Source organism: Dipodomys spectabilis, unplaced genomic scaffold, assembly GCF_019054845.1.
Source record: "Dipodomys spectabilis isolate Male_0828 unplaced genomic scaffold, ASM1905484v1 ptg000197l, whole genome shotgun sequence".
NCBI classification, from domain to species: Eukaryota; Metazoa; Chordata; class Mammalia; order Rodentia; family Heteromyidae; genus Dipodomys; species Dipodomys spectabilis.
The window spans coordinates 16444639-16459930 of NW_024870874.1; the positions used below are offsets into that span (position 1 = coordinate 16444639).

At 44.0% G+C, this 15292-nt stretch overlaps 1 protein-coding gene across 2 annotated transcripts in view; it reads right to left on the minus strand.

Annotated features, from left to right (window-relative positions):
* Ube2h (ubiquitin conjugating enzyme E2 H) overlaps window positions 1-13840 on the minus strand; it is a 94644-nt gene extending 80804 nt beyond the window's left edge. For both annotated transcript variants that reach the window (XM_042695887.1, XM_042695886.1), the window contains exon 1: window positions 13361-13840. In XM_042695887.1, coding sequence (XP_042551821.1) covers window positions 13361-13413 — 53 coding nt within the window. In that variant the 5' untranslated portion in view covers window positions 13414-13840. The remainder of the gene's footprint in view (window positions 1-13360) is intronic.
* Window positions 13841-15292: the final 1452 nt, after the last annotated feature.

Below are 15292 nucleotides of genomic sequence, written 5' to 3' on the forward strand. Positions count from 1 at the left end.
AGTGCAACTTCCAGCCTTTTCTGTTTACAGTATACTAAGGAATCAAACTTGGGGCCTCATGCATGCTAGGCAAGCACTCTACCACTAAGCCACATTCCCAGCCACAGCTTCCTATTTGTGTGTGTGTGTGTGTGAGAGAGAGAGAGAGAGAGAGAGAGACAGAGAGAGAGAGAGAGAAACAGAGACAGAGAGACACACATAAAGACAGAGAGAGAAGTTCTTACTATATAGTTGAGATTGGCTTAGAACTGTGCCTTTACCTCCTGAGTGCTGAGATTACAAGTATGTGCTACCACATCTAGAGAAACAAATGTTCAAATACTTATTACCAAAAACTTTTTTCAGCTTCAGAAAAGGATAGCTTAACTTTTAAAATCCAGTTCTGCTGAGCTACTGTTGGTTTTCGTTGCCAGTCCTAGGGCTTGATCTCAGGGCCTAGACAATGTCTCTGAGCTTTCGCTCAAGGCTAGCACTCTAATACTTCTGCCAAGTTGTTTCTTTTTTTTTTTTTTTTTTAATAAAACTTTTGGTTTCTTTCTTATTTTTTAAAAATAAAATTTTGTTTATTTTTAAATTTTATTTTATTGTAAAGATGCTATACAGAGGGGTTACAGTTACATGAGTAAGGTAATGAGTACATTTCTTGTCGAACACTGTTACTCCTTCGTTTTTTTCCTGTTGATTTCTTTTACCTGACTTAAATTTCTGTGAAAAGCGAAGTCCTGTGCAAATACTTGCAAAGTGTAATAAAACATCACTAGAAGTATTAGAGAGCCAGGAACCAATGACTTACACCTATAATCCTAGATACTCAGGAGGCTGAGATCTAAGGATCTCAGTTCAAAGCCAGTTTGGGCAGGAAAGTCCATGAGACTCTTATCTCCTATTAACCACCAGAAAACTGGAAGTAGCGCTGTGGCTCATGTAGCAGAACACTAGCTGAAGAGCTCAGGGGCAGTGCCCAGGCCCAGAGTTCAAGACCCAGGACTGACCAAAAAAAAAAAAGGTGCGGGGGGGGGGGGGGGGATGGGAAGGTGCTCAGTGGTAGCTTGTTTGCCTTGCACTCATGGGGCCCTGGTTCGATTCCTCAGCACCACACAGTCAGAAAAAGCTGGAAGTGATGCTGTGTCTCAAGTGGTAGAGCGCTAGCCTTGAGCTGAAGAGTTGAGAGACAGTGCCCAGGTCCAGAATCCACAATTGACAAAAAAAATAACAACAACAAAATGACAGAGCACTAGCCTTGAGCAAAAGAAGCTCAAAGACAGCACCCCAACCCAGAGTTCAAACCACAGGAACAGCACCAAAAAAAGAAAAGAGAAGAAAAGAAGTACTAAAAAAAATTACGCTAAAAGAAAAATATCAATTTTTTAACAAAAAATGCACCTACCTTTAAAGAAAAGTCTTAGCTGGGCAACAGTGGCTCCCACAGGTAATCCTACTCAGGAGGTTGAGATCTGATCTCAGAGTCTCAGTTTGAAGCTAACCCAGACCAGTAACTCCATGAGACTCTTATCTCCAATTAATCACAAAAAGCCAGAAGTGGAGCTGTTGCTCAAGTAGTAGAGCACTAGCCTTGAGAAAAAAAACAACAAAAAAACTCAGGGACAGCGTCCAAGCCCTGAGTTCAAGCTCTAAGACTGGCACACACACAAAAAGTCTTATTGGCAAATTAGAAGATAAGTTATTTATGAATTCCTAAAAGGCCATGTCAAAGTATTATAAAACAAAATTTTATTTTGCAAATTTCAAAAGGGAAAGAGAGAATATCTATAAAACCAGCTATAACAAAGTTAAACTAGGAATCAGGGCTTTAGGAGCATATTTTCAATGGGATTTCTTTAAAACTGCAATAACAGCTTAATGTTAGTTGTACTTGGGTATCAAATAAGACTATCATCAATAAGTTACATTCAAGCTATATATTAAACTTAAGACTGGGGATGGTAGCCTATATCTGTAAAACCAACACTTGGGAAGCTGAGAAAGGCAAGATTTCAAGGCCCGTCTCAAAACAAAAAATTAAACATATTTAACATATGATCCAATTATTTCTCTTTACCCAGTTATTTCAGCTTAACTCAAACATCATCAATATCTAGAGACTAATTCATAACTGGGTACAGTGATTCACACTTATACTTTCTGCCACTTGGGAGAGATCCAGACAATTGGAAGTTTAAGGCCAACCTGAGCAAAAAGTTTACAAGATACTATTTCAGAAAATAAGCCAAAGTGGTATTGTGGTTCAAGAGGTAGAACGCTTGCCTTCAGCTAAGAGTGCTCGCCTTGAGCTGAAGAGTGCAGGGACAGTGCCCAGGCCCAGAGTTCAAGCCCCACGACCAACAAAATAATAATAATAATAATAATAATATTTCCTCTTCTTTATGGGGCTGGGAAGGTGGCTCAGGGGTAGAGTGCTTGCCTTGCATGCATGAGGCCCTAGGTTCTATACCTCAGTACCACATAAATACCATAAGCAGAAAAAGCTGGAAGTAGGGTTGAGGCTCAAGTGGTAGAGCAAAAAAATCTAAGGGTCAGTGCCCCAACCCTGAGTTCAAGCCCCAGTATCCCAGTACTAATACACATACACACAGGCAGACGCGCATATACACATAAAACCAGCTTTTGGAGAAGATGAATGTGTTCTGTATCTTGATTATGGTGGCAGACTTCATACATGATTGTGCAGTAACATTAGAACTTATAAATCTAGGGCTGGGAATGTGGCTTAGTGGTAGCATGCATGAAGCCCTGGGTTCCATTCCTCAGTACCACATAAACAGAAAAAGCCAGAAATGGCACTGTTACTCAAGTAGTAGAGTGCTTGCCTTGAGCAAAAGAAGCCTGGGTCCTGAAGAAGAGAGAGGGGAGGGGAGGGGAGGAGTGAGGGAAGTATTCAAAATACTAATTCTATAGTATTTTGCAGTCAGTCACATCTACGTACTTACAAATGTGACATATTTCACCTACCAACTAATAGTGGGCTCTCTGACAAGTACAAAAGTATGCCTAATTTGAGGCCCACCATGATCATAAACAAAAATGCATGAATATTTTAAAAAAATCAGAGCTCATTTTTTTTTTTTGGGGGGGGGGGGACCGGTCATGGGGCCTGAACACTGGGCCTGGGCACTGTCCCTCAGCTCTTCAGCTCAAGGCTAGCACTCTACCACTTGAGCCACAGTGCCACTTCTGGCTTTTTCCTTTTTGCTTATGTGGTGCTGAGGAATCGAACCCAGGGCCTCAGGCATGCAAGGCAAGCACTCTACCACTGAGCCACCTTCCCAGCCCAAGAGCATTTTTTAACCACTACGCCAGACTGTTTCAGGGCCAAAATGATACTAAAACACAATACAGCCCAACACAATGACAGCATAACAATACAAAATGACAGTTAAGTATGCCCTAACATCTTTTTTTCCAGTGCTAGGGATCTAACACAGAGTTTTGGAACATGCTGTAAGGATTCATTCAGTGACTAGTCCTTGTAATCTGCACATACCCCATATATGTATTTTTTTATTAAATTTTTTTTGTACTGGTCCCAGGACCAGTTTTTCTGTGTGTCAGTCCTGGGCTTGAACTCAGCCTGGGTGCTGTTCCTCAGCTCTTCAGCTCAAAACTAGTTCTCTACCACTTGAGCCACAGCGCCACTTCCAGTTTTCTGGTAGTTTTCTGGTGAGTTAATTTCTCACAGAGGGGCTGGGAAGGTAGCTCAGTGGTAGAGTGCTTGGCTTGCATGCATGAGGCCCTAGGTTCGATTCCTCAGCACCACATAAGCAGAAAAAAAACCTGGAACTGGCGCTGTGGCTCAAGTGGTAGAGTGCTAGCCTTGAGCTGAAGAGCTGAGGGACAGCGCCCAGGCCCAGAGTTCAGGCTCCACGATAGACCAAAAAAAAAAAGTCTCATGGACTTTCCTGCCCAGGCTGGCTCCAAACTGCAATCCTCAGACCTTGCTTCCAGAGTAGTTAGGATTACAGGCATGAGCCACCGGCGCTCAGCTCTGTAGAAGATTTTAATTTCAATTTTATTCATTAGAGAAAAATGGTAAAAAAAAAAAAAAATCAACGTAGGATGGCATATTATAGGAGCTATGGCATTGTGCATACTAGACAAAGCACGCTACCACTGAGCTGCAGCCAGTGGGGTCTTAAACTCAGGGCCTGGGCACTGTCCCTGAGCTTCTCTTGCTAGAAGGCTAGCACTCTACCACTTGAGCCACAGTACCACTTCTGGCCTTTTCTGTTTATGTGGTACTAAGGAATGGAACTCAAGTCTTCATGCTTGCTAGGTAAGCATTTTACTACTAAGCTTTATTCCCAGCCCAGTCAGTGATTTTTGAGTTTTTTGTTGTTCTCGTTTATTGAATTTTTGGGAGGAAGAAGAGGTAAACTCAGGGTCTTATGCTTGCTAAGTAGGCATTCTAGCCTATTTGATTTTTTTACTTTCAAAGTCTGGACCACAACCCTACTTACACTTCCCACTTAGCTGGGATGATAGTGCATGCAACAGTACCCAGCTTTTCATTGAGTGAGGTGAGATTCCACAATCGTTTTACCCTGACTGGTCTCAAACTGCAATCCTTCCCATCTCAGCCTAGGTAGCTAGGATCACAGGCATGCACACCTGACTCTGAGACATTAGTTTTTTGATATACCTCTTAATATAGCACAGACTGGCCTCAAACTTGTGTGATCATTCTGTCTCCACCTCTCAAGTGCTGAAATTGTAGGTGTGAAGCACCACAACCAATTCTGTCTTGAGTTTTTGTGTGTATATGTGTGTTCCAGACCTGGGGCTTAAAGTCAGGGTCTGGGCACTGTCCCTAAGCTTTTTGCTCAAGGCTAGTGCTGTAACACTTGAGCTCCACTTCTAGGTTTTTGGTGGTTAGAGATAAATCTCATAGACTTTCTTGCTTGCCTGCCTTAGAACTGCAATCCTCAGATCTCAGCCTCCTGAGTAGCGAGGATTACAGAGCCAACAGTATCCAGCATTGTTGGAACTTTTTAACTAGAAAAAACAGTTGCAAAATATTAAGCACTCTATGCTGGGCACTGGTAGTTCACGCCTATAATCCTAGCTACTCAGGAGGCTGACACCTGAGAATCCCGGTTCAAAGCCAGCCAGCCAGCCCGGACAGGAAAGCCCATAAAACTCTTATCTCTAATAAACCACTAGAAAACCGGAAGTGGTGCTGTGGCTCAAACAGTAGAGCACTCTCCTTGAGCTGAAGAGAGCAAGGACAGCGCCCAAGCCCAGAGTTCAAGCCCTATGACCAACAAAAATAAATAAATAATAAATAAATAAAGCACTCTAGACATTCACACACAATGAGAACAAAAGAGGACTCTCTCTTTTTTTTTTTTTTTTGGCCAGTCCTGGGGCTTGAACTCAGGGCCTGGACTGTCCCTGAGCCTCTGTTTATGTGGTACTGAGGAATTGAACCCAGGTCTTCATGCATGCTGGACAAGCACTATACCACTAAGCCACATTCCCAGCCCCAAAGGATATTCTCAAGAGAAGAACACAAAGGTACAATGCCTATATGCATCTGATCATATAAAACAATACTTATTGAAATGAACTTCAGGAAATGAAAACAAGAGGTTTTCTTTGTTGCTGGTTTTTGGGTTTTTTTTTTGTTGTTGTTGTTTTGCCTTGTATATCTGTCTTTGGGAGGATAAGGGGGACACAGATATGGAGGGATGAAGAGTGAAAAATGCAACAGTGAGACTCACTAGACACTATGCTGAAAATGAACTTGTGGGTAGGGACAGGAGGGAAAAACTGGGAAAAGTGAGGGAAGGGATATCATTGTTCAAGAAGAAATGTACTCTTAACCAGGTGCTGGCGGCTCATGCCTATATCCTAGCTACTCAGGTGGCTGAGATCTAAGGATCACAGTTCAAAGCCAAGCTGGGCAGCTAAGTCCATGAGACTCTTATCTCCAATTAACTACCAGAAAACTAGAAGTGGTGCTGTGGCTCAAAGTGATAGACTCCTTGAGTGGTAGAGACTTTGAGCAAAAAAGCTTGGCCCAAGTTCAAACCCCACAACTGACCGAAAAAAAAAATCCATACCTGACTTATGTAGCTGTAACCCCTCTGTACATCACTTTTATAGCAACAATAAAAAATGTAATTAGGGGCTGGGAAGGTGGCTAAGTGGTAGAGTGCTTGCCTTGCATGCATGAGGCCCTGGGTTCGATTCCTCAGCACTACATAAGCAAAAAGAAAAAAGCCAGAAGTGGCACTGTGGCTCAAGTGGTAGAGTGTTAGCCTTGAGCTGAAGAGCTGAGGGACAGCGCCCAGGCCCAGAGTTCAGGCCCCACAACCAGACCCCCAAAAAAAAAAAAATGTAATTAAGCAAAAATAGTTCAGGCACATATAGAATGGCCAACATTATGAAAACAATGTATTCTGGGGAGAAAAGACTAATAGACTAACAGGAAAAACACTGATATGATAGAACTTAATTAAGACGAATGATTATTGTTGGATGCCACAGGACCAGCACAAAAAAAAAAAAAAAAAAAAGATTTTAACTGTGGTCCCTGGATCAGGAGCATTAGTATTACCTTAAAATTTCTTAGAAATGCCCTCTTCAGATCCTACTCTAGACCTAATTTATATTAGAGAATTGTGGGTGTAGATCAAAAGGCACTGCATCTGCCTAGCAAGCTTGAGACCCTGAGTTCAAATCCCAGAACCATGAGCCAGGTGCCAGTGGCTCACGCCTGTAATCCTAGCTACTCAGGAGGCTGAGATATGAGGCTCATGGTTCAAAGCCAGCCTGGGCAGGAAAGTCCATGAGACTCTTATCTCCAATAAACCACTCAGAAAACTGGAAGTGGTGCTGTGGCTCAAGCGATAGAGCACTTGCCTTGAGCTGAAGAGCACAGGGACAGCACCCAAGCCCAGAGTTCAAGCCCCATGACCAACCAAAAAAAAAACAAAACAAAAAAAATCCCAGAATCATCAAAAAAAAAAAAAAAAAGGAAGGAAAGTGAGAGAGAGAGGAGAAGGAGGGAAAGAAAAGGAAGGAAAGAAAACTCCAGGGGTGGAAGACAGTACATCCAGGGAATTAAGATCATACTAAAATTTGAGAGGTTTGTTTTGTTTTTGGCAGTCTTGAGGCTTCAACTCACGGCCTAGGCACTGTCCCTGAGCTTATTTTGCTCAAGGTTAACCACCACTTGAGCCACAGTGCCACTTGCTGTTTTTTCTGTTTATGTGGTACTGAGGAGTGGAACACAGGACTTCAAGCATGCTAGGCAAGCACTCTATCACTAAGCCACATTCCTAGCTATTATTTAAAAGACAGGGTTATGAGTGACTCCCCCCATTTTTGCAACCTATATTTTCCTTAATTATCTTATTACTTTCATAATCCAACTCTTTTCATTAAATAGTTTATAAGGACAAACTGTAGATGTACAGGTAAAAAGCTGTTACACTGTAAACAAGCACTGTAATGTGAATTCTGATTGTACATCTAAAAAATTCAATGGTCCAGGAAAGATGGGAGGGAAAAACTGGGAGACTGAGGGAAAGTTCACAATGAAATGTACTCTTTAGGAGTTCCAATTGCGCAATCGGTTAGCGCGCCGTACTTATAAGAAATGTACTCTTTACCTGACTTATGTAACTGTAAACCCCTCTGTATATCACCTTCATAATAATTTTTAAAATTTTTAATTCATAATTTAAAAAAATTAAGTCTGTGAAACTATTAAATTTGTTAACACCATGATACCAAATTTAAATACATGTTTGTATTGTATGTATGTATAAACACCAATCAAGGTGCTAGGGCAAACTGCAACATTAGCAGAACCAACAAACATAGGTTGGTTTAACACATATACTCAAATAGGAAAAGGGACCTTTATGGGTCACAACTGTTAAAGATTTGTTTCCCTTAAAAGCTGAATCTTTAGACTGTTATGTAATTTACTAGAACTGCATTACAGGATTCGGATGTTCTAAAGCTGTGAATGCTTACCCATGTAAGTTCCTGCTTAACCAAAGTAAGTACCAGTTTGTTGTATCTGTCACCAAAATCTAGGCAGGGAAGAAGACAAGTTCAAAATACTGGGTATTCTAGGTCTGGGAAGGTGGCTCAGTGGTAGAGCGCTTGCCTTGCATGCTCAAGGCCCTGGGTTCGATTCCTCAGCACCACATAAGCAAACAGAAAAAAGCCGGAAGTGGCACTGTGGCTCAAGTGGTAGAGCGCTAGCCTTGAGCTGAAGAGCTGAGGGACAGCGCCCAGGCCCAGAGTTCAGGCCCCACGACCGGACCCAAAAAAAAAAAAAAAAATTAACAGAATACTGGGTATTCTGAAAATCTTTAGCTTTTGCTTAAAGACCATAAAAACTGTTCCAACTTTCATCTCACCAACTCACTAAGAGAAGCCACAGGAAATAAAAAGCAAACCACAGGTTTCCAATCTACATTGGAGCCAGTTAAAAAAAGAGATTGCCTACATTTTCGGCACAAATTAAAGAGTAACAAAGACTAACTTGGGGATAGAATAACTACTGATTAACTGCAAAATGCTAAAGTTGAAATCAAATGGCTACACATTTCATTTTTTGGTTGTTTTTAATTTTTTAAGGAAGTTCAGATTCCCTATATGTATTCCCCACATAAATTTACTATTAAACTTTTCTCTTTCTCTCTTTTTTTTTTTTCTTTTTTGCTCATGGGGCTTGAACTCTGGGCCTGGGCGTTGTCTCTGAGCTCTTCAGCTCAAGGCTAGCTCTCGAACATTTGAGCCACAGAGCCACTTCTGGTTTTCTGGTGGTTAACTGGAGATAAGAGTCTCTCGGCCTTTCCTGCCCGTGCTGGCTTTGAACCGAGATCCTTAGATCTCAGCCTCCTGAGTAGTTAGGATTACAGGGCTGAGCCACCGGCGCCCAGCTTCTATTTTTTAAATTTAATTCTGAAAGTAAACACTAGTTATTCAAAAAGCAAGGTGAGCCTGGAGCCGGTGGCTCAGGCCTGTAATCCTAACTACTCAGGAGGCTGAGATCTAAGGATCTCGGTTCAAAGCCAGCAGGGGCAGGAAAGGCCAAGACTTATCTCCAACTAACCACTAGAAAACCAGAAGTGGCTCTGTGGCTCAAGTGTTCGAGAGTTAGCCTTGAGCTGAAGAGCTCAGGGACAACGCCCAGGCCCAGAGTTCAAGCCCCATGACCACCACCAACAACAACAAAAAAAGGCCAGGTGATCCATATAGTGTTGACCCATAAAGATTGTCCTTTCTGATTAAAAAGAAAAAAAAATCAATTTCATAACCACCATGACCACCCACAGTTTTTTTACTACTAAACCACAATACCAAGCAGGTGCACAAAAATTGAAGCATTTGAACATTTTACATAAACCTCTACAACCCTAAAGCAGCTACCAGCATTTCTGTAAAATTCACTCCTGCTGTTAATGAGTAGACTGTAAATGCCCCTCCCTTTCCACCACAGTTGAATCTTCTCTGAGAGCTTATATTTCTATACCTTTGAACTCAGCTGAAATACATTTAAAGTGGTGGGTCTTGCTTTGTTACTGGACTCCCCATGAAAGACAATCTTTGAACATATTTGGGATAGGTTGTTTCAAATCTCCACCAAAAACAAATATGATATATGCCAAATCTCCATTATGATCAGACCCACTTCTCTGGTTTTTCTGAACAGTTCTTGAATCCAACAGATCGGGTTTTTCTTTTTTACACTTTGAAAATACACTTGGTCAGTAGAGCTTCTCAGAAGGCCTCCCCAACCCCCACCTCTTTTGTATGTAAACACACTCTAGTCACACACACACTCCATCAGCTGTTTGGTAGCTCCACCCCTCCTCCTTTTCCGGGTAGTAACAGAGCGGCCAATGAACTGCGAGGAGCTGTGCCTGCGGCCTTTTGCCTGCATACGCTTTTCCAAAACAAGCAGCTCTAGCCTTCAGCTGAGGCCACTGGTTCTCAGATAAAAGGATCACCAGAACTGTGCAACAGGGTGAGACGAGTAACCCCCACCAACAAGGAAGCCTGTGTAATCTGAGCTGTTTGTTCCTCCACTAGGGAGAACTTAAACTGATATTCCTTTAGGGCAAATCACGCTTTAAGGTCACCAGAGTCCCAATTCTCAGACAATCTAAATAATCAGGGGGTAGGAGATGGAAGCCTCAGAGGCTGGTTATCCTGTTATTGCAGACTAGCAATCTATCTGACTTTGCAAAACAAATGGCTGCACTATCTGCCACAGGATTTGGGCTACCAGTTCAGTTTTCTGATTGGGACACATTCCTTCAGTGTCCAAAAGTCATGTAAATCAGTTTCTAGGCTTCTGGTGAGGTTTGCACAACCCTTAGCTAAGGAACAGAAGAGAAACAATGAATGAGTCAGAGTTTCAGAGCATAATCGCCCAGATTATTAAGTTCATCAGTGCAAAACACTCACTCCCTGCCTAACTTGGGAGTCAGCTCTCTTCCTACCAACCCATCACAAAAGAACTATCACAGACAACAACCAGTGTCTGGAAAGAACCTAGCAAGGTGGTGTAAGGCAGCAGCCAATTAGTTACACATCCTCTTCTCTCCCTACCCCCATACCGCTACTTTCCTACTATACAGATTCCCTGCCAGGCTGTAAATCGTGGTGGTATAATTACGCCCAGGAGACAGGCAAAAATGGGCTGAAACAGGAGATTGCAATGAAGGCAGCTATCAGCCTCCACACCAAGGAAATCATCAAGGGGCAATGAGGGGCAAGAAGTACAGTACATTCCTTCAGACCTTTCCTTCCCACTTTTTCTCCACCGTATTTCATTCTTAACCCTCAACCCCGTCATACAATTGTACTCATTTCAGTAGTAGGTTGGGGGATTTTCCCTTAAATTTTTAATTAAGTATACCTTACTCAAAAACTGTGAGCTCCATTTGGGCGTGCTGATGTGAATTCAACTGAGAAATGAGGCCACAAAATCTCTGTCTCACAATAGACACACACACACAAAAGGGAATCTGAAATTTTTAACTTCTAAACTACCCTAGACCAGAAAATAACAAACCCTAAACGAAAAGATAACCTCTTGCTTTCAAAACCCGACTGCTATTCTCCTGTCTCAGAGATATCCAATTTTAAAGCGCCTCTGCTTTCTTTTGTCAGCACGAAGGAAGGTGGGGAAAGAACAGAAGGCCAATGCATCTTTGCCTTTCTTCATCTTCTACTAAAAATAAGCTATGAAATAAGCCACTCAGGGGGAGGGAAAAAAAGACATCCTGCTGTTCTTTGTCTGTTTTCCTCTCCTTCTCCACACACACACCCCACACCCTGAGTCCTAAAGCAGTAATCATTCTAGATGCCACAACTACTAAATGAACAAAAGGCACTGTATGGAAAAGGCATCAGGTCAAGTTAGGCCTCACTCTTTATCCTCGATCGCTTAGAAATTTATGTATGTATGTAATTTGAAGATCTGACATCAATCAAAAACAGCTGGAATTCTCTCCCCTCCCTCCATCCTAATTATACATTAAGTAGAAATTTGCATTAGGTATGAAGTAACTCTAAATTCAAGATAAAAATAACTCACAAGCCTGCCACCATGTCATTTACTAGTTTCTAAACAAAAATAAATCCCCAAACTGCTTTGTCTAAAATGTACAGTTACAAGTTTTCCTGCAACCTCATGAAAAGCCCACATTACTGGCATCATTCACCCATTTATAAAACAATCACAGCCACAAACAGCTCATAAGACTTGATTTCACTTGTGCCTAGATAAGTAACTTGCTTCTCACTGATTCCTATTCCCCCCCTTTCCCCACACACACACAAAATCCTAAACTTACAAGTTTTTCTACTATTCTTAATTTCTAGCCAAGTTTTCCCTGAGTAGGAAAACACTTTATTATTCCTGAAAAGATTATGGGAAAAAAAAATCTCTTGCCCAGGCAACTTCCCTCCCATCCCCCATTTTTCAAACTGTATGCAAAAACTACTTTTTAAAAACTTCAGTAAATTTGGAATATCTGACAATCATCTTTGATCTCTACAAAAATCTACAACAGTCAATCAAAACCGGTAGGTAACAAATAAAAGAAAGAAGGAATTCACCTGAAGAATCTAGCCAAACAACTTGAGTTATATAAACAAAACCCTGCAACAGGGGGAAATGGTTGGGGGATGGGAGTGAAGCAGAAAAAGAAACAGGAGACAGGACTTTTTTTAAACAGCCTTTCACACACTTCACCCCTCTTACCCCCACTACCCCGACTCTCCAGGGATTAGCTATTCAGAACACCGAGATCCTCCCACCCCCCCTCTAAATTAGCCCTCAAAACAAAAAAAATCCTCGATTTGTCTCAGGAACCTTCGCGAATTTCTCTAGCTAGTCATGAAATAATCAGTCTGGACTGCAACCAAAACCACTGCCTTGAAACGACTCTTATCAGTAATAGCTTTTCCACTGCAACCTCGGTGTCTAAGTTGGGGAGAAAGGAGGGTAGAAAATAAAGGGTGTCACTTGGCAAGATCTGGGCAAACAATCCCCAAGAACCTTACCCTCACAGAGGGAGTTTTGCTTAAGTGGCTCGCACAAGGGCTATTTTGTCCGGGTGCTCGTCTTTCTCTCCTTCCTCCCAGCTGTCAGATCCACAATATGGAGGGTGGGCTGGCTGGAGGGGCCTGGGGTCCTCACTGCTTACAACTACGGGTGGGCTACGCTTTGTCAGTGCAAAGGAAAAGAAGAAGGCTCTCGGAGGAACCAGAACGCTGAGCAGGAGTCTCCGCGTTAAAGCACACAGAGCTCTTTATTAGAAGAGGGGCCCTGAGCAGAGGACTCTCTTCCTAATATAGAAAGGAATTAGGGATAAAGGAGGTCGCTTGAGTTACCCCAGTTCAAGCAGCACTGCGAGTGGAGCCAATGGGGACGGTCTCCGGAAGGGGAGAAAGGCTTCCCTCTCGGAAATTTCCACCTTGCGCCCCTAAATCCAGAGCTAGCAAACAGGAAACAGAGCCTCTGAAGATAGGCTCGGTGAGGGCACCGAGAGCCGACTCGTCCTGACCAAAAAATGAATAAATACATAAATAGGCCGTCTTGGGAGTCCAGACGTCGTGCAGAAAGTCACGGGCTCTGGGGGCACAGGAGGAGCAAAGCCACGCGTATTTCGGGGTGCTTCAGATAAAGGGGAGCTGAGAAAGGCCCCTGGTTCCTGGGAGGTGCCAAGGAGCCTCCGTTGGCACTGACGGGAGTGTCGGTCGGCCAGTGGCCTGGAGCGCCCCAGGGCCCTCGCCTGATTTCGGGGGCTTTTCAGTGCAACCCCACCCCTACGCGCGTCCCCAACTCCCCCTCCGCGAAGGATACAGCTTGACCACGTCCGTGTCCATCCGCCTCTTGCCCGGACTGGGGGATGACATGGTGTCGCCGCTGCCGCCCCGTCGCCTGCGCCGCCGCCGCCGCCTCTCTTCCTTCCTGGACCCGTCTGTCACGGGCCCCGGGCCCGGCTCTAAGGGGCCCGCGGCCGCGCCGGCTCCTCGGCGGAGGTGGCAACACCTCCGAAGTCCTGTCGGGTCTGGTCAGCCGCCGCCGCCCCCCGCACGGGGGAACACGGGGCACCGTCCGGCTGAGTGGGGGTGGGGATCCGCGGCGCCCAGCTCCGGCTGTGCTTCCGCCGCGGCCGGGGCCCGGCGCTCCTATGCGCCGCGCGACGCCCCTCCTTGCCTGGCTCTCGCTCGCTCGTCTGCTCGCCCGCTCACCCTCTCTCACCGGCTCCGAGCAGCCTCCACGACAAGCGGACGACTCCTGCTACGGTCGGCCTCTCTACCCTAGCCTCGCTCTAGGCGCCGTGACGTCACCTCTGTGACGTCATCGGACAGGCGGGATCGCCGGCGAAAGAGGTGGAGCGCCGCCGCGGCGTGGGCTTTTTTCCCCCGGGGGGTTCTGGGAGATGTAGTTCCTCTTTCTCCAGCCCTGTCACGGCCCTCCGCCCCCTCCCCCAACCTCCTCCTCACACTTTATCGCCCAACTGCCAATGTCGTTACTATCACCATAAACGATGGTAGTAAATAATGGCAGTGCTATTACGTTTGTGCGTTTTATGTACCTCCTTCCCGCACACTTTTAAGGAAAGCTGTTGGAGATTTAGAGGAGGCCAAAGTGGCAATAACAATTTTGACAGGAATCAAACTCTGGAAATTCCCGCATCAACAGGTTCCCGGGCTCTGTTAACCTCCTTGGATGGAAAGAATTTGTTTGCAGGAATTGCAAGGCTTACTCAGAGCTTGCAAACTAGGGTTCATTACCCTCCACACACATATAAAGCTAGACTAGAGGACTGGATTCAGGCAGCCAGATGGCAAGGACTGAAATAGTTTAGTACTAACTTCCCCATTCTACAGAGTTCAAAGGAATTTGAAACTCACAACGTGAGTGATTGTTAGAAACATCACCCCCCCCCCCCCATATGTTATCGTTCTGGACAAAAACTGCCCTCCAAACTCCAACCTCTTCATTCATTCATTCCTTCATTCCTCTTCATTCCTTCAGTAAATATTTGTGAAGTACTCCCTGTGTGCTCACACTTTTGGGGGTAATGAGGACATATTATAAATGAAGATGTAATTTACACAGCCCTCTCAAAATGAATCTACATTGTCAATACCACCTGGAAACTTGTCAGAAATGAAGACTAGAGCTTGCCTCAGTCCTAATCAATTAGCATATGAGTTATTGAACAAGTTCCCCATGTGGTTCCTATGCCCCAGTAAAGTTTGAGAAGTTTGCTCCTATCCTTCCATTCCTAATACAGACGAGGTATTATAACATAAGTATAACATGAAACTTAAATGTAGTATGCAGGGCTGGGAAGATGGCTCAGTGGTAGAGAGCTTGCCTTGCATGCATGAGGCCCTGGGTTCCATTCCTCAGCACCACATAAGCAAAAAGAAAAAAGCCAGAAGTGGCGCTGTGGCTCAAGTGGTAGAGTGCTAGCCTTGAGCTGAAGAGCTGAGGGACAGCGCCCAGGCCCAGAGTTCAGGCCCCATGACCCGACCCCCCCCCAAAAAAGTAGTATGCAACAGCATTAAATACATTCAGTATCGTGCAGCCATCATCACTATGCATTTCTAGAACATTTTCATTAATCCAAATAAGATCTCTACCCACTAAACAGTAATTCCCGTGTTCCCCAGTTCTTGGTAACCTGCTTTCCATGTTCTGAAAAAGATGAGTTGTTTTAACTGTGTCTAAAAGAAGTTTATTGTTCTTTCTTATTATATATAGCAAATCTATCAAAAA